Source organism: Cololabis saira, chromosome 24 (genome assembly GCF_033807715.1).
Source record: "Cololabis saira isolate AMF1-May2022 chromosome 24, fColSai1.1, whole genome shotgun sequence".
NCBI lineage: Eukaryota > Metazoa > Chordata > Actinopteri > Beloniformes > Belonidae > Cololabis > Cololabis saira.
The window spans coordinates 21,675,923-21,702,817 of record NC_084610.1 but is presented as its reverse complement, the minus strand read 5'-3'; the positions used below and the strand labels follow the sequence as shown (position 1 = coordinate 21,702,817).

The 26,895-nt window shown below is 41.8% G+C and overlaps 1 protein-coding gene across 1 annotated transcript; it reads right to left on the bottom strand.

Annotated features, from left to right (window-relative positions):
- Positions 1-666: 666 nt before the first annotated feature.
- LOC133425234 (mucin-2-like) lies at positions 667-24,514 on the bottom strand. The gene is made up of 15 exons (XM_061715970.1): positions 24,475-24,514; positions 20,366-20,576; positions 19,313-20,275; positions 16,962-17,427; positions 15,199-15,491; positions 12,331-12,377; positions 12,085-12,187; positions 11,177-11,486; positions 9,813-9,888; positions 9,595-9,734; positions 8,638-8,741; positions 6,859-6,904; positions 5,187-5,290; positions 5,009-5,113; positions 667-890 (listed from the first exon to the last, which is right to left on the bottom strand). Exons 2-15 carry the CDS (start codon positions 20,495-20,497, stop codon positions 864-866), a joined length of 2,916 nt encoding a protein of 971 aa, XP_061571954.1. The 5' UTR covers positions 20,498-20,576; positions 24,475-24,514; the 3' UTR covers positions 667-863.
- Positions 24,515-26,895: the final 2,381 nt, after the last annotated feature.

The following is a 26,895-nucleotide window of genomic DNA, read 5'->3' as shown; positions in this document are numbered from 1 at the left end:
ACATTTATGAGTTGTCCTTTAATACTGAGCTGGTTTACAAATGTTTAATACACAGAACGGCACGAGGAGGAAATAAATACAGCCGGATTTGGATTTAATGTAATAATGATGTTGATGTTGATGTTTCCATGGTTTCAGAGTCCAGACCATAAACCTGGAGGTGGCCCAGTTACGGCGGCGGGTCGTCTTCTTAGGCTTCCGTACGGTGGCCGAGACCCGCCATTGCTGAAAATAAAAGTAATACTGCAAACAGAAACAAACGCCGCTGCAAATAAAATAAATGCTTAGCAAATAAAATAAACGCTGCAAACAAATAGAAACGCCGCTGCAAATAAAAGAAACGCTGAAAATATAAAGAAACCCTGCTGCAAATGAAATAAAAAACGACGCAAATAAAAAAGCCACAACGGAAGTGAATTACCGGGGACTGTTTTTGCCGATACACCGGTGTTTTTATGTGAGAGGACACTGGTGTTGTTGTTTTTATCATTAATAATAATGCCAAGAAAAATCTAAAGCGTGGGTAACAATAGTTATTTGTATGAATGTGAAGTTGAAGCTGTGTGTGGTGGTCAAGGACTTCTCCTCTCACGTAAAAAACACCGGTGCATCAGCAAAAATAGTCCCCGGTAATTCACTTCCGTTGTGGCTTTTTTATTTGCGTAGTTTTTTTTTATTTGCAACGGCGTTTCTTTTTATTTGCAGCGTTTCTTTAATTTGCAGCGGCGTTTGTTTCTGTTTGCAGCGTTACTTTTATTTTCAGCAATGGCGGGTCTCGGCCACCGTACTTCCATGATGAAAGCAGGTGTGTGTTTGTGCTGCAGGTAGTGTGTCTCTCCACAGACGGGTCGGTGGCCGCCGCCTCAGGAAGACTTCAACAAACGCTGACTCTGCAGAAACACACGAGACGAGAAGGTCAGAAACATTTCATCAGCTTGATTATCACGCCGCCCATCGCCGTCTTCTCTCTGGTGACCGACTTGGGACCTGAGCTGGGACGGGACTGGTAGGTCTGGACCGGGGCCTGAGGTCCAGACCGGGTCTGGGGGGTTGTTGGGGTTCTGGGCCCTCATGGGCCCTGGAGGTCCTGACTTGGGTTTCCTCATCACTCTGATCTTCTGGAGGTCCCTAGATGTCCCTAGATGTCCCATAGATGTCCCTACATGTTCCTACATGTCCCGTAACGATGCACCTACATGTCCTGGTGAAGACACTTGGTCCCAGCGAGTCCAGGTGAATGAGGTTGAGGTTCTACGTTGGTGATGGAGGGTCAAACACCGTCGTCACGGCGATGAAACAGATGAATGGAAGTAAAATTTAAACTATGCGACAATAAAAACGTATATACACACACACACACACACACACACACATATATATTTATATATATATTTATTTATATATATATATATATATATATACACACACAAACACACATATATACGCACGCACGCACGCACGCACGCACGCACACACAATCACACATATATACACACACATATAAACACAGATATGCACCAGAGTTATTATCGTTCACGAAAACGAACGAAATAACGAAAACTAAAATTGAAAAAACAATTTCGTTAACTGAACTAAATAAAAACGAAAATTAAAAGACAAAAACGATAACTAACTGAAACTATATTGCGTGTTTAGAAAACTAACTAAAACGAACTGAAATTATAGATATAATTTCCTCCATAAGCCTCTTGGTATGATCAATTTATTCTGCTCTGGCCGTTTATCTCCAACTGGCAGCTACGGCACCTGAACGCCTCACGGTCCGCGACGTCAAAACTAAAACTAAAACTAATAAAAACTACACTAAAACTAAGCATTTTTGAAAATATAAACACTAATAAAAACTAGCAAACCCAGACTAAAATGTAGCTATTAAAACTAACTGAATTGAAGGAGAAAAAGTCAAAACGAAATAAAACTAAACTAAAATGAAAAATTCTAAACTATTATAACCCTGATGCACACATGCATACACACAACCACATAAACACACACATATATATAAACACATTTATACACACACAAACACACATTTATACACAAACACACATACACACACACAAACACATATATACACACACAATCACACAAACACACATATATATGTACACACACAAACACACAAATGTACACATGTATACACAAACACACACTCATGAACACACACATATATACAGTATATATACACACATATATGCACACACACAAACATATGTACACACATACACCCACACACATATATACTGTACATAATACACACACACACACACACACACACACACACACACACACAGAGTTGTTGGCTACTTCAAATGTCACAGTTTTCTCAAAGTGTGCAGCTGTGACAGGAAGTGGGCTCCCTGTGTGTGTCGTCCGTGTGTGTTCTGCGTCTGGTGTTTATGTGGCGTTAACAGGAACTGGGTTTCAGAGGTTTTTCTCGGGTCTCTGGTTTCGATTGTGTTCACTGACCTGAAACGCTGAACCTGTGGCGCCTGTGGAAGCCGGCGCCGCTCAGCAGAACCCAGACCGGCGCCAGTACGAGAGCCAGACACCACAGAACCACGTCCGCCCCTCGGGGACTCGGGTCCCCCCAGGTCCAGACCAGCATCCCTCCACCCCCGTGCTTCACAGCGGGTCTGAGGCCCCGTTTACACGGAGAAAAAACGGTGGTGTTTTCATGCGTTTTGGCCGTTCGTTTACACGAAAACGAATGCCAAAGTCACCAAAAACTATAATTTCTGCCAAAGTGGAGATTTTCAAAACATTTACGTTTGCTTGTAAACGGAGGGAAACGGACATTTAGGCTTCAGAACGTCACATTATGAGACAGAAACGTCACCAGCGTCATGAGTGCCACCTGTGTTTACAATTAGTTTGGCCACCGTCAATATTTTCTTGTATTTTACCTGTTTTATATTCTAAAGTCACACTTAAAAATAACACCACTTCTCTGTCACTCCAAACGAAACACTCTCGTTCCGTCTTGGAAGTAACTGGCAGTCAAGGCTGATTTATGGTTCCACGTTACACCAACGCAGAGCTACGGCGTAGGGCAGGGGTTCTTAACCTTTCTGATCTTGGGGCCCAATTTTTTCAGTACAGAGTGGCCCGGGGCCCGTTAAATATTAACACTGTATAGCAGGGGTATTCAACTTTAAGAGGTCCATTTAGAGAAAATTTACTCAAGCGAAGGTCCAGAACATCATAATGAATATATATATATATATATATATATATATATATATATATATATATATACATTCAAGTAGCCTCATAGTTGTATCAACATCTGCATCTGACTGTTATATTAAAAAAGTACATATTTGCCCATTAACATGTGTAACTTTGATTACACATATTTTTTTCTCTTAAAAATAAAATAGATTTTATTTTATTTTCCAAATGCTATCTTATTTTATTTCTTTACCAGCAGTTTGAATTTCCCCTTTTCTTTGTTAATTGTCTCAACACATTTTTATAATAATATAAACACATCTTAACAATTGAACAGTTTTGCAGTTTTTATTTCTTCCCCTTAATCTTATGCCCCAACTTTCTGTTGTTCAGTGAGAGAACTGAGCTCTAATTTCTCCTGACAGGACTTTAAATCTGGTCTGGATGGTGTCAGAATCTCATGCACATGTGAAGGTGCTCATTGGTGAGCCCGAGCGGCACCGACCTCCCCGGCCGCGGGGACGCGCCGGGATAAATGATCATGCCGCGCTCGCTCGCTCTGGGCGCAGACCCAAGTAATCGATCCCTGATCCTGGCGGATCTAAACGTACTCTGTGCAAAATGAAGGATTTTCTCTATAAAAACACACCATTTCTCTTACTATTACACGTACAGCTAGCTGAGGGTCTTCTTCTCATTTGGTCGGGAGTTGCTTTGCAGTCCCGCGGCCCTCGCGGCCCACATGTACAAAACTGATTTTCTTTCACGGCCCACTAGATGGCGCTCGCGGCCCAAGTGTGGGCCGCGGCCCTATGGTTAAGAATCACTGGCGTAGGGTACGCGGCAACGCGCACCGTACAGTAGGCTACGCCGTCGATTTAACGCGGAACAATATTATTCAGGTTTTTAAAAACCCGAATATGACCCCTGGGTTACGGAATATCCCCATCAAACGGAACAGAAATTTGTTTTCTGCACATGCTCTGTTCACAAGGAATCCTGGTCTTTTGAGTCCAGGAAGTTCTTATAAACACGGAGAAACACAAGACCAGGAGGAGACTGATCACTTCATAAATGGAATGAAGGATATGAACATTTCTGCATTTGTAGACGGTAGAAAGTACCGGGATAGCCAGATTTACAAGAAGGTGAGAGAAAAGTTGCGCGAAGCAGCATTTGTTTTGAATTTGGATACAGGAAGAAGAAGCAGAAATGACGGGAATTGCGTCATCACGTTCTCCGTGCGTCGCTGGTTTGATCCAGATATCCTGAATAATTAATTACCATGTAAACAGGGTTAACCCTGTTTTCTCACGCATGTAAACGGAATATTCAGAATCTTTCAGTAACTGGAATATTAGCAATAACCCGAATTTTGACTGCATGTAAACGTAGTCAGAGACGTATGAAATCGGTTTTATTTTTTAACACATTCCGTTTTAATTTTTTCCATTTTTGGTCTATTTCGGTTTTTAATTTTTGAGAATTTGGTTTTTAGCATTTTATGCAAATGTAACACCAAGACAGTATATAAAGTAATTAAATATAGACAATGTATGCAATTATAATTGAAAACTTTAATGTTTTCATACTTTTAAACATATTTAAAGGCAAAAACATGGCACCAGTTATTCTCATGTCCAACAAAACATTCCTTTTTTGGGCATAAACAAAAAAATACCAAAAGTTGTAATGATGAAAAAAAAATCGATCTTTAGACATTAGAATCGATTTTTAGGAATTAATACGAGAATCGATTTAGAATCGTAAAAAATAGTTTTCTTTCAACACAGGCCTGAACGCAGCAACTTACGTTAGAGTCCGGCAGGGTGACGGTCGGGGGCTTCCGGCCCAGGAACAGCTTCTTCTTCCACAGGTAGTAGAACTCCACGCACTCGGAGACGGTCTTGGTCTGGACCTGGACGCAGACACGACCCCCGTCACCGAGCGTTACCATGGAGACGTGCGGACGGCGGCGGGCTGAGACTCACGGCCTTCTGGATGCTGCTGAAGTCTTTCCGGTGGAGCTGCAGGGACCGGAGCAGCTGCCTGCGCTCCGCCGCGCTCCACCTGGCACCTGCAGCACACCTGGAACCTGCAACACACGGGGGCGTGTTAGACATAGATATATATCCGTAGACGCCGCATCGAGTGGGCCTGTCTCAGCCCCCGGGTCTGGCAGTCAGAAGGTGCGCCGATTTTTTCCAGTGGCCAGCCGCGGTACTGCAACAAAAAATCCCATGGGGCCCAGAAAGCTTTTTTCCCATAGACCGCAATAGTAAAAGAGAAGCCTCTAAAACTGTTCACAGAACACCTCCAGCTGTAATCACCGGCAATTACTAATCTTTGTATTCTATATTTTTAAGTCATGGACTTTATATCCGTCAAAAATGTTTTATAACGGCCAGAAAAGTCAAAGAAAAGTCTCTTTCTGGGCGTGACGTCACGGCTGACGTCACAGCCGTGTCCGTGCATTCCACGGATGGATTATATTAATATATATTATGTAATTATATTATATTAATACATTAATAATATATGTAATACTATACATGTAATAATATACATTAATTAAGATTTTATATTAATACATATTATATTAATATTCGCGTCATTGCCCCGGGGCATGATGGGAGGCCCCAGAGCATCATGGGAGGTGACTCAACTGCGCATGCTCTTTGGGCCACTTAACGCGGAAGTAAACCCGGAAGTCAGAGATTTTTTCAGCGTATGCGCTGACTGAGCAGAATGCATTGAAATTTTTGACGTCCCATCCAGTTTTATATAATACATCCATGGCCTGTCTGCTGCTGCGATACGTCAACGTCGCCGCCATATTGGATGTTCAAGACTGCGCTGTAAACTAATACAAGTAAATGGACTTATTTTCATAAAGTACGTTTCTACAAAGAAATATACGTTTTACGTCTCATTTATTCATTCACACACGCACTAATATACTTGGGAAACAGTTAGGCACCAAATATAATATATTTAATTTTTTAAACTTTATTGATCCCACATAGGAGTAATTCATGTTATATCAGCTATAGAGAACAAGGTAGTGCTGAAAAACAATAAATACCCCCCCCACCCTCACAAAAATAAGAAAAATAGAGAAACATTTTTTTCTCATCAAAAAAGCATATTTTACATAAACATATTTAACATTTTTCAAGTAACAAAATAACATATTTGAACCTCTTTTAAGATTTTTTGTCTGTAAAATGGTTCAAATATGTTAAATCAAAATTTGTTTTGTTGATGAGAAAATATGTTTTTCTATTTTTCTTATTTTTGTGAGGGGGGATATATATTGTTTTTCGGCACTACCTTGTTCTCTATAGCTGATATAACATGAATTACTCCTATGTGGGATCAATAAAGTTCTTATTTTTGCCATCTGAAAAAAATGTATATATTATATTTGGTGCCTAACTGTTTCCCCAAGTATATTAGTGCGTGTGTGAATGAATAAATGAGACGTAAAACGTACATTTCTTTGTAGAAAGGCGCTTTATGAAATAAAGTCCATTTACTTGTATTAGTTTACAGCGCAGTCTTGAACATCCAATATGGCGGCGTCGTTGACGTATTGCAGCAGCGCTCGATGGGGCGAGATTTGGGGGCGGGGTCAGGCTGGGGGGCGGGGCTTCGTCTCACCTGTGAGGTGGGTGTTGAGTGACGACAGCAGCTTCTCCACCGTCGCCTGAAACAGACAGAAAGAAGACGTTTTTCGTGTGTGATCTTCTCGTTTATCTCTCTTTTTACTTTTTTTAAAATCTCTTTTTATTAAAAACAAAATAGATACTGCAATTACCCTCCACCCCTCAGAACCTTTGTGCGTCTTCCCATACTTTCAATCAGCAATAAAACATCCGTGAGTCATTTATATATACATCTTACACCAAAAAGGGGAGACCAAAATATAATAGTTATAATGGACAAATAAAAATCTTACTGTTAAAGAGTAAAACAACCATAAAAAATGTATAGGCAAGTATAGGCAAGACAGGTTTATTTGTATAGATCAATTCAACACAAGCTAATTCAAAGTGCTTTACATCAACATTAAAAGCTGCAAGACACAATTAAAACATAAATAACAAATAAAATGAAATAAAGTGATAAGAAAAGAGGTAAAATAATAAAAAGCACAAGTTGTTAAAAAGTAAGGGCAGTAGAGTACAGCAGGTACATCTCATTCTTAAAATGGCAAGAATTACGTTTCTATACGGTCAAAACGTACAAAGACCGAGTCAAATACAGTATTACAAAAGTAATCTGTAACAATTCGTACGGTGAATTAAACCAATTTGACAATTCTATGCCACAATGCCTGTTTCCAGGTCTAATTTCACACAAGTGTATATGCATGTACACATATTCCTACCATACAGAAGAAAGAAAAAAGTAAGCTAACACGATTTATGTGCTTTACTTCTGTAGCGGCAATCAGATCTGAATGCTTTACCTTTAGCAACTAAGTGTCTTTATTAATGGGTTCCAAATATTATTAAAACGGTCATTGGACCCTCTTAGTGTGTACTTTATATTTTATAATTTTAGATACAACATTTTTGGTATCGAACGTGTTCGATACCAAGTTAAAAAATGAGAGTGAGAGAAGCTTCAAGTGGTGACGCTTTTTAATTTTCTTTAGTTTGTCTCTGCGGCTGAAAAGTCAGTTGGTAGCTGCGAGCAGCTATGAAGTGGATCTGGTCGTTCCTTATCGCCCGTCTAGATCCCTTTTTAATTCTCTCCTCAGCACCAGGTTTATGAACATCTGCACCTCAGAGTTGGATCATGAAAAAGACTTTTACTGGTTGAATAAAATGAACAAAAAATGTTATTACTTGCGTATAAATCCCAAAACGGCTTAGCTCCGCATTATTTGCAAGACCTGATAGTGCCTTATGTTCCTGGCAGAGCTCTCCGTTCTCAGAGTGCAGGTTTACTCGTAGTTCCTAGAGTATCTAAATGTAGATTTGGAGGGCAGGCGTTCTGCTATCAGGCACCATTACTATGGAACCAACTTCCAATCTGGGTTAAGGAGGCTGACACCACCTCCACCTTTAAAACTAAACTTAAAACCTTTCTGTTTAGTAAAGCCTATAGTTAGTGTTTAGTAAACCTCTAGCTGGTGTTGGTAAATCTCTTAGTAGTGTAAACTCTAGTGTGTTAGAGTCGCTCCTGTAGTTTCTTGTGCTGGAGAAGAGAACCTCGGCAGAATAGTTACAGAAAAGTATCTACTCGGCACGTTAGACCCCTGGTGGAAAACAGCCAAACCGAGTGGAGGAGAGCCGAGCTGAGTAGGTACTAGTGGAAAAGCGCCATTAGAGAAGCAGGAAAAGGACTGAAGAACCAGTGCTGGAGCTCAGGCTGAGTAAAATGCCGGGAACCTTCAGAGAGCAGAAACAGAAACAACCAATCGCACTTTACCAGAAAGTCTCCTCTGGACTCCGACAGGATGTGGAGGGTGTGTTCTGGCCCGACCCCGCCTCCTGGCACCACGCTGGACCGAGCCATCATCAGCAGGGCCTCCACTGAGTTAGAGATGGAGGACAGTGGCGTCAATTCAGTGGAAGCTAAGGTATGGCAAGGTTACGAGTCACAGAACTTAACTAGAGTATCAATCAACACGTCCAGCAAATACTCATCACATAAGTCTGCTATGTAGCTTATCTGTGTGGTCAAGAACATTGGAACTCAAAATTTCAAATGCAGTCTCGCTCACTGCAAAAACTCAAAATCTTATTATATTTGTCTTATTTCTAGTTAAAATGTCTCATTTTTAGTCAAAAAATCTTATTACACTTAAAACAAGAGTCATCACCAGAAAAATAACTTGTTATTTGGCCATTTTCACGTGTTTCAAGTAAATTTTCACTTGAAATAAGTAGAAAAATCTGCCAGTGGAACAAGATTTATCTTCTCATTACAAGCAAAAAAATCTTGTTCCACTGGCAGATTTTTCCACTTATTTTAAGTGAAAATCTACTTGAAACAGGTGAAAATGGTTGTTTTTGAGTCTTGTCTTAAATGTAATGAGATTTTTTTTGACTAAAAATTAGACATTTTAACTAGAAATAAGACAAATATTCTTGTTAAGATTTTGAGTTTTTGTAGTGTATAATAACTGGTGAAATCAATCATGTTGTTCTGATTTGCATTTGTAGTTATTCTATATGTATTAAGTAATAGAATAATCAATACAAAGAGACACAGAGTAATTCCATAAATGTATTTAAAAAACAAACAGTTACATTTTCCCTTGAAGCCGAGGTGTGGCGGCTGTCGTACCTTCATACCCAATTGACGCCCCTGACGGAGGATTACCCAAATAAATGAAACTGCCCAGATAAAACATCATCTCTGTGTATGTGGGGAGCACCTCACCTCTCTGATGGCTGACTGGATGCTCCAGCTCGTCCCACGGCGTCCAGAGCAGCTCAGCATCGTGGGAGTCGGAACTAGCACCGTCCCTATCCCGTAGGGGCGGGATCTCAGCCTGGAAGCTCCGCCCTACATTGATCTTCCTGTGATTGACAGCTCAGAGTTATCATGCAGTCAGTCGGTGGAAGAGTTGTCGGGAATTACTCGACGGGATCTCTTACGGTTTGAGGATCCCCAACGTTAGTGTTCCAGGTGGAGGACAGGGCGTTGCCACGGCTACGGCCTCGCACAATCCATCTGTCAATCAGGGACAACAAAGGGAGGGCTAGTTTAGTGATTAAAGCGTTATTAATAGAGGGTCTGCATTGACGTCACTTCCCCGCTGGACCAGCCCCCTTTCTCACACTGAGTAGCAAAAATGGCTGCAACTAGTGAAGAAGACGGGATAACAGCTGATTATCGGGTTAAATTAAAGGCAGTTGGACTTGACAGTGACCCGTACAGTTACCCCAAGAACCAGTGGTCCATGGACATTAATATTTGGTACAGTTACCAAGAACCAGTGGTCCATGGACATTAGTATTTGGTACAGTTACCAAGAACCAGTGGTCCATGGACATTAATATTTGGTACAGTTACCAAGAACCAGTGGTCCATGGACATTAATATTTGGTACAGTTACCAAGAACCAGTGGTCCATGGACATTAATATTTGGTACAGTTACCAAGAACCAGTGGTCCATGGACATTAATATTTGGTACAGTTACCAAGAACCAGTGGTCCATGGACATTAATATTTGGTACAGTTACCAAGAACCAGTGGTCCATGGACATTAATATTTGGTACAGTTACCAAGAACCAGTGGTCCAAGGACATTAATATTTGGTACAGTTACCAAGAACCAGTGGTCCATGGACATTAATATTTGGTACAGTTACCAAGAACCAGTGGTCCATGGACATTAATATTTGGTACAGTTACCAAGAACCAGTGGTCCATGGACATTAATATTTGGTACAGTTACCAAGAACCAGTGGTCCATGGACATTAATATTTGGTACAGTTACCAAGAACCAGTGGTCCATGGACATTAATATTTGGTACAGTTACCAAGAACCAGTGGTCCATGGACATTAATATTTGGCCACGAATCCAGTTTCCTGATATTTATATGTACTTAATTTCTACGCCGGGGAAATAAACAAAGCCAAGCTTGAAGGCAGACAAAAGTCTTGACGCTTGGTCCGACTTCAAGGCAGGATTTGTTATAGAAATTAAAGTGATGAGGACACCGAACTTTATGATTCGACCGTTTAACGTTAGCTACCCAAAAATCCAACATTACCTGATACAAAATGGGAACCGCAAATCCACGTTTCGGTGTCTGGAATCCAGTTGTTATCCAAAGGTCAAACATTTTTGAAAAAAATCCAGGAGCCACTAGGGCAGCGCTAAAGAGCCGCATGCGGCTCTAGAGCCGTGGGTTGCCGACCCCTGCTCTATAGTCAGATAGCGTGAATAAAGGATCAGAACGACCAGGGGGGGGGCGCTGTGGTCCTGCGGCCCAACAGGACCGGACTCACCGTGGACTTTCCTCGTCTGCTGCGTCTGCTGCCCCCTGGTGGCCAGGGAGCAGAACAGCCCCGGCCCCGGCCTCTGGGGGCTCAGCATGGGGGCGGGGGTGAATCTGTCGCCCGCGTCGCCCCGGGCAACAGCCTCCCCGTCCAGCTCCAGGTGCATCAGGCTGCGGAAGAGCGCCGCGCCCCTGGTGGCCGGCCGGAGGAGGGCACATCGCCTCTGGCCCCGCCTCCCCGCCGTGGACACGCCCCTCGTCCTCACCGGCACGGAGACGGGCATCACCATGGAAACAGGATGCTGAGGTGGGGGGGAGTCCTGACGGAGACGGAGAAGAAACTCAGTGACATGAATCAGCATAGTAGGTGTGTGTGTGTATGCGTTTGTGTGTGTGTGTTTGTGTGTGTATGTGTGTGTGTGTGTGTGTGTGTGTGTGTGTGTGTGTGTGTGTGTGTGTGTGTGTGTGTGTGTGTGTGTGTGTGTGTGTGTGTATATATATATATATATATGTGTGTGTGTAATCATGTGTTTCTGTGTGTGGTTGTGTTTGTGAGTGTGTGTATATACATGTGTGTGTGTTTATGTATATGTGTGTATATATGTGTTTGTGGGTGCATATATGTGTTTGTGTGTGTATATATGGGTTTGTGTGTGTTCAGAATCCAATTTAAAATTGTATTACTTGCATATAAAGCCCAAAACGGCTTAGCTCTGCATTATTTGCAAGACCTGATAATGCCTTATGTTCCTGGCAGAGCTCTCCACTCTCAGAGTCCAGGTTTACTCATAGTTCCCATAGTGGGTGTCTCCCCGCCCACTTCCAGCCTTTTTCATTCAGTTAGTGACATTGACTTCAGTTTCTCTCAAAGTGACAAAAACAAACGTTTATTCTGTGTATTCTGTTTTTTTTTTATACCTTTTTCATCAATGTAGGTGATCTGAAGCCGCTGTGGGAGCGCATGTGACCGTTTAACGCCGGCAGGCTCTTGAAGTCCCGCTTACACACCATACACAGCAGCCTGCACCGCACACACACACACACACACACACACACACACACACACACACACACACACACACACACACACACACACACACACACACATCTATGAAATAAACGCATAATCCTCACTACTATCACATCACCTTGGTTCAGTTTTACCTGAAATCAGGAACCTCAGAGCTGCTTTCACGCTGCATCTGTTTCACCTGAAAATGAAAATAAGAAAAGGGTTAAGATATTTAACAAAGTGGATGTTATTTATTGTATTTTCCACATTTGCTACTCGACAATCTGTGGACTTCAAGAAGGCATGTTATTAACATAAATCAAGGAACCCACATCCACTTGGCTCTCTTCACAGCATCTTGATAAGGGGGCGGGGTTTGCATCTTAACCCCGCCCCCTCACTTATGCCCCGCCCCCTTCAGCTGCTGAACTGCTGTTCTCTTTCAAGATGACATCAGTAACATATAGGGATGCCCCGATACCATTTTTTTTACACCGAGTACGAGTACGAGTATTTTAATTTGTGTACTCGCCGATACCGAGATCCAATCTGATACTTCTACCACAAAAATAACTAGGCTAAAAATGCAATGAAAAATGCAATGAATTGGAAGACAGGTTTTATTTGCAACTGAAATTCAATTTTAAACAAGCTTTCCTCCGTGGCCCGGTCGCGCTGGGAGCACGCACCCCCACCCCCGGCCACGCGCCGCGCTGACAGCCCGCAGTCTCCCTTGCTTCTGTCGTCATCCCTTATTGTGAAATATGTCCACACTGCTGACATCCCGCTTCATTAATTGTCGCTATCTTGCCTGAAATGGCGCTGCCAGTCTCACTCACGGGTATCACTCTCTTCTCATCACCATGCTAAGCTTAGCCAACTAGCGGCTAACCGGAATGTAACAATGGGATTGTTTGTGTTGTTTCACACGGACGGCTGCAGGTGAAGCACCGCACAGGCACAGTTGATGTACCTGCGATGAGACTACGTTGTACTGAGTTGCGTGGCGTTTTTAATAAAGGCTCAGTCCCAATACTCCCACTACCCCTACTTTTCAGCACTACCCCTAAATTTTGCGCGTTCCTGTGAGGGTAGTGGTGTCCCAATTCCTCTTTTCATCTAGGGGGAGTGGCCATAACGAGGGCTAGGGGGCATCAATCTAGCCCTACAGAGCGAGGGTTTGACTTCGCGACCTAGGGCCAGAAAAATTTCCCAGAATGCTTTACGTCATCATTTGCAGACTGAATCAAACAAAAAAACATGGCGGACATTTCTTATTTTTTAGTGAATAAAATCAATATTTTGAGTTAGTTTCTGCATAAAAATGCGTTTTGATTACATTTTCTAGCGAGAAATATATATTTGACTTTCATAATATTCACTCAGTGAATGTACATAATCACTCGCTTGCTCGTTTTTTCAGATCTCGCCAGAATAAAGGCTGATTTATGGTTCCGCGTTACACCAACGCAGAGCCTACGGCGTAGGTTACGCGGCGACGCGCTGCGTACGGTGCGCGTCGCCGCGTAACCTACGCCATAGGTTCTGCGTCGATTTAACGCGGAACCATAAATCAGCTCCCGAGCCGGCGGCTCTAGACATCCCCGGAAAACATCGGATCAAATTTCTTAACAGGCGTTATTTGGATAAACTGAGCCCAGGTTGGGGATCTTAACGGTTACTTTTACGCTTGAAAAAATATTAAAACTTAATAAAGTGGCATATTAACAGCGCTACAGCGGAAATTAAAACAGCTTTTAGCTCTGGGCTTCCTGATATGGTGTGACGTATGTGCAAACGTAACTACGCAGTCGCTTACGTACCCGAATGTAAACCACGCAGTGACGTAGCAATTGGTGTCCCAATCCCTAGGGAACATTACGAGGGCCCTACTCATTTTTAGGGCTAGTGGTAGAAAGTAGGGGGTGTATTGGGATTGGCCAAAAGTTCCCTGTGAGTAAGGGTAATACTCAACCGTCCAGTTTGTATAATTAAGGAAGATAGAACAAACTGAAACACGGAACAGCTGACTGAGCAGCGGCGGCTCGGCGGCTGCTCCGCCGCCAGGCTGCAGACTGACCCGGGGAGCCGCAGGGCGATTCAACATCTCCCCCTAGACCAGGGGTCGGCAACCCGTGGCTCTAGAGCTCTTTAACGCCGCCCTAGTGACTCCCTGGAGATTTTTAAAAATGTTCGACCTTTATTTTCCTTTTTTCTTCTTTTTTTCTTCTTTTTTACTTTTTTTTTCTTTTTTCTTCTTTTTTTCTTTTTTCTTCTTTTTTCCTTTTTTTCTCTTTTTTTCTTCCTTTTTCCATTCCTTTTTAATCTAGACATTTCAACTTTTTTCTCAAAATTTTGACTTTTTTCTTGACATTTCCACTTTTTTCTCGACATTTCCACTTTTTTCTCAAGATTGTTATGTACTTCAACATTAATCTCGACATTTCAACTTTTTTCTCGACATTTCCACTTTTTTCTCGACATTTCCACTTTTTTCTCTACATTTCAACTTTTTTCTCGACATTTCGACTTTTTTCTCGACATTTCGACTTTTTTCTCAAAATTTCAACTTTTCTCAACATTTCTGCTTTTTTCTCAACATTTCGACTTTTTTCTCAACGTTTCGACTTTTTTCTCGACATTTGACTTTTTTCTCAACATTTCGACTTTTTTCTCGACATTTCAACTTTTTTCTCAAAATTTCAACTTTTCTCAACATTTCTGCTTTTTTCTCAACATTTCGACTTTTTTCTCAACATTTCGACTTTTTTCTCAACATTTCGACTTTTTTCACGAAATTTTGACTTTTTTCTCGACATTTCAACTTTTTTCGCCGACCCCTGTCCTAGAGTCACTAACCAGTAAATACAACAACAATTAAGTATTGGTGCGTGGTATCGGAGAATTTTTGCGACTACGAGTATATGAGAGCAATATCGGCCCCGATACCGATACCAGTATCGGTATCGGGCCGATACTGGTATCGGTATCCGGGCATCCCTAATAACATAGAAACCAACCCAGGTCCGGTCGACCACGTCTGTCTGGCTGTTCCCCCTCGGTCCAGCTCTCCCTCCTCCTCTCCCGGACCTGCAGGTCAGAACTCCTCTCTGCAGACTCGGGCCGGTCCTGCCGGACTCCTGTCCTCCTCCCTCAGAGATGCCAACAGCCTTCTGGAGGCCGCCCGGGTCCGGGTCCTGCTCGGCCCGGCTCAGAGGGAGGCGTTGGCTGGTGCGGTGCTGGCTGGTCCGGCGTTGGCGTTGCTGGCCCGTTTTGGATGCCACGCAGGGGAGATCTCTGTTCAGCTGTGTGGCTGCCAGAGGTGTCAAGTAACAAAGTAGAAATTTTGGTTATCTACTGTATACTTCACTGGAGTAATTATTTTTCAGACGACTTTTTACTTTTACTCCTTACATTTTCACACAATTATCTGTACTTTTTACTCCTTACATTTTAAAAACAGCCTCGTTACTCTATTTCATTTCGGCCTTTAATAAAAACTATCCAGTTAAATTGCTCCATCCGGATAGAGTGAATTTGGTTGTGGTTGTTTCAGATGTTCTTGTCCAGTTTTGTTCTTACATCCGTTCCCTCAGATTCCTGCAACTAAACTTGGATGTACATTCCAATAAAGGTTAGGATAAATGATAACATGAACATGAAGTTTGACTTTTTGCACCATTACAATACTTATAGGCAACTAGTCATCATATCTTCTGCTCTCTGAAACACATGTTAATGTATGGGCAGAAATATGTGCCACTAGAAACTGAATTTAAATAATTTATATATGAATTTGAATTGACCAATTACATAATTTGAATTTGTATTGTTTAATTTGAAACATTGCTTTGAAAAACTGAATCTGAATAGCATAATTTGAAATTGAATTTATTAGTTTGGAACTGAATTTCTATAAACTTGAAACTGAATGTAACATTATGAAATTGAATTCAATTGTTCTGAAATTGTATTTGATCCTCACTCAAAATTCAATTCTCTTTCAATTTTACTGTGCCAGACATCCGGGTCTTCTGGAGGAACAGCAATCGAGTGCAGATACAAAGAACTCCTTTTCACATAGCCTACTATAACCTCTATTTTCTTTCAACGATATAAACGACCAATGGGAGCTAGATATTTCGAAATCTATTGTGTTTTCTCCATTCTGTGTAAAAAGTGTAGATTTATATCTTGCCGTTTTGTAGAAAAATTTCTGCTGGCTTTTGCTAGGCTACGTGAAAAGTAGTTCTTTGTATCTGCACTCGATTGCTCTTCCTCCGGAAGACCCGGATGTCTGGCACAGTAGAATTGAAATTGAATTGCAGGAACTGAATTTGAATTGTGAGAACTGAATGTAGATTCAGTTTTTCAATGCAATTATTCAAATTAAACAATACAAATTCAAATTATGTGATTCAGATTCAGTTTTTTAATGCAATTATTCAAGTTGAGCAATTCAAATTCAAATATAAATTATTCAAATTCAGTTTCTAGTGGCACATATTTCTGCCCATACTAATGCTCAATAGTACACATATATGGTTCTTTAATATATTTGCATTATACTAAGATGATTCATTTTCAATGGCTTTTGTCCTTAATGGCTTTTTCCCCCTTACATTACTTTTACTTTTATACTTTAAGTAGTTTTGAAACCAGTACTTTTATACTTTTACTTGAGTAAAAAACTTGAGTTGATACTTCAACTTCTACAGGAGTATGTTTTAAACTCTAGTATCTATACTTCTATCTGAGTAATGAATGTGAATACTTTTGTCACCTCTGGTGGCTGCTGGTGGGCTGAACCCCATCCGGTCCGTGGTGGGGTGCAGGTGAAGACCTGGACTGGAGACGGCCGGGCTCTGGGGGTAATGAGGACCCGGCCCGGGGGTCGTGGGGCTACAGAAAGGCTCCGGGCCGATGCCGTCTCGGTAATCTTTGAAGAAGAACTGGCTCCTGGGGAAGATCTCGGCAGATGAGGAGCTCAACTCGTTGGACCTCCAGTTCCCCAGGGCAGCTCCTGCAGATGTGGAGCCCAGCGGGGAGCAGTGCAGCTGGGACACGGGGGACACCAGCCCCCCCAGGGTCTGCTCATCCGGACCCGGGGCGTCACTCGCCTCAAACAATGCAGTGATATCAAGTGTGTGATTGTTGAAGAACGTGTTGTCTGGTTCATCTCCCCGGGGAATCTCTCCGAGGCCGAACTGGTTCAGATTCTGGAGGTGGAGATCCACATGGGGGGCAGTCTGGGGTTGACCCATGTCAAAGACAAATATGTGATGAGGACATGACTACAATGGCCACGGTTACATGATGTTTTTTCATTCAGAATTTATTATTCTGAATTAAATAATTCAGAATTAAACAATTTTCCTTCGAGTTTAAATGGAAATAGTAATTCTGAATTGAGGTTTACATGGAAAACACGTTTGATCGGCTTTATCCAATTCCACTTAAGGTCTGGGGGTTGGGAAGTTACGTCTACCGGAAGAAAAACAAATTTAGCCGCTACAATTTTGAAAAGCTCACGATTTTTATGTTTCTTGCCATCTGTTCCTTCAATTATTTCCAGGTCCTCCAAGCTATTTATTAAATAAATGGTCTCTGCTCTTGACCACCGTTTACTGCGTGCTGCCATCTTGAAACTTTGTTTGGAAAACAAGCCCAGCGCGGAATATAAGCGTCATGGAGACGGACGGGCGAGAGAACGAGCAGAAAGAAAGACGGGCGGTCTAGTATTGCCATACTAAAAAGTATATACTAAAAAGCATACTTAAATTCAGCACACTTTTGAGTAAATATCAGTAGTGTGCATTAATTCGGACGTACTATTAAGAGCGCACACGGCACTTCCTGCCGTTGGGAGGGGGCGGAATTGTTACCATGGTAACCTGTCACAGCAGCGGTAGCAGCGCTGCTCTTTCCCGTTAATTCTGGCCGAAACAAGATTACATTATATAATATTATTATATACGAATATTATAATATTAATATTATATAATAATATTATTATACGTAATATTATACTTATGACATATACGTATCACTTAGCAACCAAACGCCGCTGCATTGCATTGTGGGAAGTTTCTCCTCGGCTAGTGTCCATCAATCCACACTAAAAGAATTCTCCAGAATGAGTATGGATAGTACATACTACTGAGTACGTTCTAATGTTTCGGACGCACTAAAATATCTCGCACACTCATTTTGCATACTCATTAGGGTGGAAGTATGCAATTTCGGACGCAGCCCGGAATTAATTTAAAGCGGAATGAGTGTATACATGATCACGGAATTATTCTATTCGGATTTAGCCACTTACTTCGGAATTAAGTTTAATTCAGAATGGCCATTTTCATTCAGAATAAGGTGTTTACATGGTAATTTTTACTCATTTTAAATCGGATTTAATTTAAAGGAGCTGTATGTAAGAGCAATAATAAAACGAATCATAAAATGACCCCGATATGTCAACAGACATTTAAAAATCATGTTCATTTCAAATACTTATGTCATTGACAACAGCACTCAAGCCAGGATATTCCAGTTTAAAAAGAGGAGTTCCAGCCCTCAACTGATGTTTATGTTGTCATTTTTTGTTTTGGCCTGAAGCTCCACCCTCCACCTATCTCCCAATCACCAAGTCAGTATTGTTTCTGAAGCTCCACCCTCCACCTATCTCCCAATCACCAAGTCAGTATTGTTTCTGAAGCTCCACCCTCCACCTATCTCCCAATCACCAAGTCAGTATTGTTTCTGAAGCTCCACCCTCCACCTATCTCCCAATCACCAAGTCAGTATTGTTTCTGAAGCTCCACCCTCCACCTATCTCCCAATCACCAAGTCAGTATTGTTTCGGCATCCGGGTTGCCAGCTCGGCTCTAATTATCGCAGCCATGGCAGCCTACGTTCCTGCTGCATTCTGCAGCCTACCTGGCAACCTCTGGTCGGGGGGAGGAGGGGGAGGGTACACGCCGCTCAACAATATTTTGAAAGTGACTGCAGTACCAGTTTTGGCCATTTCTTACAGACGGCTCCTTTAAATTCTGAATTAAAGAAGAAGAACTTCCCATGTAAACACACTGAATGAGTGGCAGTTCTGTTGGCTTAAAAAGGTGAATTTCTCCTTACCTGGTAAGGGAAACCTCCACCGTTGAGGAAGCAGGTAAGATCCGCGGAGGGCTCGCACTGGTTCCAGGTGGAAAGGTTCAACTCTGGATCAGGATGTTGGTTGAAGAGGAGGTGCTGAGCTGGCGGCATTAGGTGGGGGGAGGTAACATGGGGATGGGAAAAGAGGGGGGGGTTCACCTGAGCAGGTGGTAGGTGATTAGGGGAGTTTACCTGGGGGGAGGACGGGTGGAGGGGCGGCATTTGGGACTGGTATAGAGTGAGGGAGCTCACCTGGGGGTGGGACATGTGAGGAGAGCTCACTTGGGGGTGGGACATGTGAGGAGAGGTCACCTGGGGGTAGGACATGTGAGGGGAGCTCACCTGGGGGTGGGACATGTGAGGGGGGCTCACCTGGGGGTGGGACATGAGAGGAGAGGTCACCTGGGGGTGGGACATGTGAGGGGAGCTCACCTGGGGGTGGGACATGTGAGGGGAGCTCACCTGGGGGTGGGACATGTGAGGAGAGCTCACCTGGGGGTGGGACATGTGAGGGGAGCTCACCTGGGGGTGGGACATGTGAGGGGAGCTCACCTGGGGGTGGGACATGAGAGGGGAGCTCACCTGGGGGTGGGACATGTGAGGGGAGCTCACTTGGGGGTGGGACATGTGAGGAGAGGTCACCTGGGGGTGGGACATGTGAGGGGAGCTCACCTGGGGGTGGGACATGTGAGGGGAACTCACTTGGGGGTGGGACATGTGAGGGGAACTCACTTGGGGGTGGGACATAAGAGGGGAGCTCACCTGGGGGTGGGACATGTGAGGGGAGCTCACCTGGGGGTGGGACATGTTCGGGTAGGTCATCTGGGTATAGGACATGTTCGGGGAGATTACCTGAGGTGGGGAAACCTGAAATGAGGACATCTGGGTCTGAAGCACCACATCTGGGGAGGTTACCTGAGACGGACACGGTTGAGGGGAGGTTCCCTGGTGATGCAGGAATATAACAGAATAAATGAGCACCTCAGTTTGGAAACGGATGGAGATGCAACGAAAACAGTACTGCTGAATGAGAACCTTGGAAGGAGGAGGAGGAGGGTTTCCATGGTTCCTTAGCAACACAGGCGAGGAGAAAGGAGACGGTGCGTTGGACTGGGAGGAGTGATGGATGATGGGAGGAGGTGAAGGAAAGGTCCACAGGTCTGACATGTTGTCATGCACAGACACACCGGATGATCCTGCACGTGTGTGCAGCGGGTTGAGTTCTATCTGGTCCTCATGAGAATCTCTGGAGACACAAAGGAAGTCTGATCAGATATGATCTTTGATCATTCATATATGGACACCTGGGAGTCGTTATCCTTCATATATGGACACCTGGGAGTCGTTATCGTTCATATATGGACACCTGGGAGTCGTTATTATTCATATATGGAAACCTGGGAGTCGTTGTCGTTCATATATGGACACCTGGGAGTCATATAGACACCTGGGAGTTGTTATCGTTCATATATGGACACCTGGGAGTTGTTATCTTTCATATATGGACACCTGGGAGTCGTTATTGTTCATATATGGACACCTGGGAGTCGTTGTCGTTCATATATGGACACCTGGGAGTCATATGGACACCTGGGAGTCATTATCGTTCATATATAGACACCTGGGAGTCATATAAACACCTGGGAGTTGTTATCGTTCATATATGGACACCTGGGAGTTGTTATCTTTCATATATGGACACCTGGGAGTCGTTATTATTCATATATGGACACCTGGGAGTCGTTATTGTTCATATATGGAAACCTGGGAGTCGTTGTCGTTCATATATGGACACCTGGGAGTCATATGGACACCTGGGAGTCATTATCGTTCATATATAGACACCTGGGAGTCATATAGACACCTGGGAGTTGTTATCGTTCATATATGGACACCTGGGAGTCGTTATTGTTCATATATGGACACCTGGGAGTTGTTATCTTTCATATATGGACACCTGGGAGTCGTTATTGTTCATATATGGACACCTGGGAGTCGTTATTGTTCATATATGGACACCTGGGAGTCATATGGACACCTGGGAGTCGTTATCATTCATATATGGACACCTGGGAGTCATTATTGTTCATATATGGACACCTGGGAGTTGTTATCTTTCATATATGGACACCTGGGAGTCGTTATTGTTCATATATGGACACCTGGGAGTCGTTATTGTTCATATATGGACACCTGGGAGTCATATGGACACCTGGGAGTCGTTATCATTCATATATGGACACCTGGGAGTCATTATCGTTCATATATGGACACCTGGGAGTCATATGGACACCTGGGAGTCATTATCGTTCATATATGGACACCTGGGAGTCGTTATTGTTCATATATGGACACCTGGGAGTCGTTATCGCTCATATATGGACACCTGGGAGTCATTATCGCTCATATATGGACACCTGGGAGTCGTTATTGTTCATATATGGACACCTGGGAGTCGTTATCGCTCATATATGGACACCTGGGAGTCGTTATTGTTCATATATGGACACCTGGGAGTCATTATCGTTCATATATGGACACCTGGGAGTCGTTATTGTTCATATATGGACACCTGGGAGTCGTTATCGCTCATATATGGACACCTGGGAGTCATATGGACACCTGGGAGTCATTATCGTTCATATATGGACACCTGGGAGTCGTTATTGTTCATATATGGACACCTGGGAGTCGTTATCGCTCATATATGGACACCTGGGAGTCGTTATTGTTCATATATGGACACCTGGGAGTCGTTATCGCTCATATATGGACACCTGGGAGTCGTTATTGTTCATATATGGACACCTGGGAGTCGTTATCGTTCATATATGGAAACCTGGGAGTCGTTATTGATCATATATGGACACCTGGGAGTCGTTATTGATCATATATGGAAACCTGGGAGTCGTTATTGATCATATATGGACACCTGGGAGTCGTTATCGTTCATATATGGAAACCTGGGAGTCGTTATTGATCATATATGGACACCTGGGAGTCGTTATTGATCATATATGGACACCTGGGAGTCGTTATCGTTCATATATGGACACCTGGGAGTCATATGGACACCTGGGAGTCATTATCGTTCATATATGGACACCTGGGAGTCATTATCGTTCATATATGGACACCTGGGAGTCATTATCGTTCATATATGGACACCTGGGAGTTGTTATCGTTCATATATGGACACCTGGGAGTCGTTTTCGTTTATATATAGACACCTGGGAGTCGTTATTGTTCATATATGGACACCTGGGAGTCGTTATCGCTCATATATGGACACCTGGGAGTCATATGGACACCTGGGAGTCATTATCGTTCATATATGGACACCTGGGAGTCGTTATTGTTCATATATGGACACCTGGGAGTCGTTATCGCTCATATATGGACACCTGGGAGTCGTTATTGTTCATATATGGACACCTGGGAGTCGTTATCGCTCATATATGGACACCTGGGAGTCGTTATTGTTCATATATGGACACCTGAGAGTCGTTATCGTTCATATATGGACACCTGGGAGTCGTTATTATTCATATATGGACACCTGGGAGTCGTTATCGTTCATATATGGACACCTGGGAGTCGTTATCGTTCATATATGGACACCTGGGAGTCGTTATTGTTCATATATGGACACCTGGGAGTCGTTATCGTTCATATATGGACACCTGGGAGTCATTATCATCCATATATGGACACCTGGGAGTCATATGGACACCTGGGAGTCGTTATCGTTCATATATGGACACCTGGGAGTCATATGGACACCTGGGAGTCGTTATCGTTCATATATGGACACCTGGGAGTCGTTATCGTTCATGTATGGAAACCTGGGAGTCGTTATCGTTCATATATGGACACCTGGGAGTCATATGGACACCTGGAAGTCGTTATTGTTCATATATGGACACCTGGGAGACGTTATCGTTCATATATGGACACCTGGGAGTCATATGGACACCTGGGAGTCGTTATTGTTGATAAATGGAAACCTGGGAGTCATATGGACACCTGGGAGTCGTTATCGTTCATATATGGACACCTGGGAGTCGTTATCGTTCATATATGGACACCTGGGAGTCGTTATTGTTCATATATGGACACCTGGGAGTCGTTATCGTTCATATATGGAAACCTGGGAGTCGTTATCGTTCATATATGGACACCTGGGAGTCATATGGACACCTGGGAGTCGTTATTGTTCATATATGGATACCTGGGAGACGTTATCGTTCATATATGGAAACCTGGGAGTCGTTATCGTTCATATGTGGACATCTGGAGTCATATAGACACCTAAGAGTCATTTTCATTCATCTATGTACACCTGGAAGTCATTAGCATCTATATCTGTCTTCATCCTTCCCACATGGATATATATAAGGAAAAGCTGTCTTTAGCATGTCCATGAGTCTCTTTTCTCCCTGTCTGGATGCAGTTTGAATTGTTGTGAGTTGTTAGTGTCCCTTCGGAGACACATAGGAGTATATGTCTCCATATGTCTGCATGCGTCAGGTGTCATGACTTTCATCAGTTTAGTCGCTGCTCTGTAAAAGAAACCTGCAGTTCAATTTTCTTTAGTTTTATTACGCTAATGCCATTCTTCTAAATGTTAACCTCTTCTGCGGGCTGCAGTGTTGAGTGGAAACTTTAACTGGGTTTATCAGAGCAGATCTTTCGTTCTGAGGACATGGAGACCACATACGTGCTGTGTGTATCTGTATGACTAAGTGCGAATGCGTGATAACAGGACACGACTGACAGTTCACACCCAGAGACGAATAAAACTCTCTGTCTCTTGAAGCCACAACTTCAGGTTTCCACATTTAAAAACTGCTCTTCACATAAGAAAAGAGGGGCATTAAGGATCTTTATTATGGCTTTTATGTTGGGATTCCAGTTCCCCAAATCAGTTTGAAGAAAATCCACAAAAACCTTTTTCTTTTCATCTAAAATAAAAGCCTGATCTCATCTTTCTGTTGAGGCTTCCTGATATGATGAAATTAAATGAACCACAACTGGTTAAAAAGTGCAAGATTTCAAAGGCTTTGTGTGGAAAAACTAAGATATGAGCAAAAATTAACAAGCTATAGGATTCAACTTGGACTAGAATATAAAAGAGCTCTTACCTGAAACATCAGCCGCTGCGACCAACTCTGACTCTGTGTGTGTGTGTGCTGGTGTGTGTGTGTGTGTGTTTTTGTGTTGTCAGGATGTGGTCAAATGTTCTTCCTCTCTTTGGTCGGCTCTTTAGACTCGGTTTCTTCCTCATGATGACGACTTAGACCCTGAACAGACGTGACATATGACAAAACTATCACCAACTTTTTCCATATCAGTCAACTTAAAGAAAAAATTAAACACACAAGTTAAATAACTGTTTTAATACTGAACAAATAGAGGTGGTCGGGGTTTGATGGGTCGCCAATATGATTCAATATTCCCATAACAATCCAATATTGACATAAAAGAATTAAACCACATAGACTATTTTAATGATTAATAAATTTAAGTTTTGCTGCACTCATACCAAGTCAGAGTTCAGATTTACAAAGTTGTTGAGAAAGATGACAATGACAAAAAACATGTCAAATCAATATTTATTTTAGGTGGAAAATCAGCCCCACTTTGTACTTTAAATTACTTTAAATACAAAGATAATTACAATCCCGCCCACAGCAATAAACCTCAACAATGACTCTTTGAAGAGACTTTTAAATCATGATTACTAAAACAATTAATGTCCCTTCATCAATTAATAGAGTATTTTTTTAATTTTGAAGCAACAGGTACATTTATCATACATTGGTTCCGAATTATAACAGCTGTATTAATGTTTTCTTCTTGGTAAAATGTTGTTTTTTTTTGTGATGCTGTGATATTTCTCTTACATTAAAAAAAAGGCTTTAATAAAAAATTTTAAAAAAGAGGGCAACTCATTGAAGCGGAATTTATTTTATTTATTTACTTATTTATTATTTATGTTAATTATAATAAATAATTCATCATTAATAAAGTATTTTTTTAATTTTGAAGCAACAGGTACATTTATCATACATTGGTACAGAATTATAACAGCTTTATTAATGTTTTCTTCTTGGTAAAATGTTGTTTTTTTTGTGATGCTGTGATATTTCTCTTACATTAAAAAAAAAGCTTTAATTCAAAATGAAAAAAAAGAGAGGCCAACTCATTGAAGCGGAATTTATTTTATTTATTTACTTATTTATTATTTATGTTAATTATAATTTTCAATATTTTGTTTGTTATCTCTTCTATGTGCCTTGTGTAAGTAATAAATAAGCATTGACGCGGAACCTTGGTCAGATAGTTTCCCCACAGCGACGGAGCTTTTCCAAGAACGGACCGAGGTCATATCTTCAACTATCGCGATACTCAAATCTCCAGCAAATCGTAATCCCTTTTCAAAATAAAAGCGTAGCTACAGAGCGCTTTAAATTGAAATGAAAAACTTTAGCAGCAATCTTTTTTATCAGCTGGGATTTAAAAGAATAAAGGAAACGAATGAATAAATAATGAATAAACTTGAATGGTAAGTTTGAAGTTATTTAACAATTAATTCAGCCAATAAATAAATTATGTGGACATAAGCTACAAAACAATATTTAATGTTTTAAAAAAAGTTACTAGTGACTTAATCTTGGTTAAAACATTTTATTAATAGACAACATTTTCACAGACATAACTAATTTGTCCAGGAAATGTATTGTGACTGTTATCTTTCAAAAACTCACAAATACTACATGGAATACTACAGATCAAGTACATTCAATTGGCCCAAAGTGTTTTCCGGTGAGAAAACTCATTTAAATCAGTGACCTAGAGAAGAGTTAGGTTAACATAAATGTATCAAACATCTACTTATTCCTCTTCAGGGTCGCAGGGGCCCATGGCAAGACACATCCTAAAGTTAACCTGACATGAATGTATTTGGACTTGGAATGAAAAAACACAAAGAAAATGAGACATTAAATGCAGATATCTGAGTTCATGTTGGTGGATTTATCTGTTTCACAATAAGAAGAAAACATTTGTGAATCTAAACTTAGAGTTCAAGTTGAGCTCACAAAATAAATCTAGTAAAACCTAGAAGTAAACCTGTCTAGAGTACATTTTTTGCAGCTCACAGAGATGAAGGGTCCAGAAAAAAAATGAGTTAAAAAAATAAAAAAACTGTTACATCAGCCATATGTGTGTAATGTGTTTTTTTTTAAATAAGAATTTAATGATTAAAGTAAACGATCAAAAGATGAGAGAAAGAAGACCTTTCCCCACAGTTCCTTATGTGGTCTTTACACTGGAAAAGGTACATGGATCATATTGACTGGAAAAAGGTCTGGCTCTTACCCAACCGATACCTGTTGACCATCAAAGTTAGAGAAATATATCGTTTAAAATAATTCATAGATTTTATCCTTCTAATGATCATATTGTTAAAAGGTTTAAAATAGACATTGATGTGAAATGTGCTTTCTGTTCTGTAAATATTGAAACAATTACTCATTTATTTTGGCTCTGCCCCATTAATT

What these genes read in the sequence shown, in the direction of transcription:
- LOC133425234 (XM_061715970.1), bottom strand. Translation starts at nt 20,497, where the DNA reads ATGTCAGACCTGTGGACCTTTCCTTCACCTCCTCCCATCATCCATCAC. An exon ending in GTGGAGGTTTCCCTTACCAG is followed by an intron (nt 17,428 to 19,312) that starts GTAAGGAGAAAT and finishes GGTCAACCCCAG; the next exon opens with ACTGCCCCCCATGTGGATCT. An exon ending in ACTCAACACCCACCTCACAG is followed by an intron (nt 5,291 to 6,858) that starts GTGAGACGAAGC and finishes CGTGTGTTGCAG; the next exon opens with GTTCCAGGTGTGCTGCAGGT.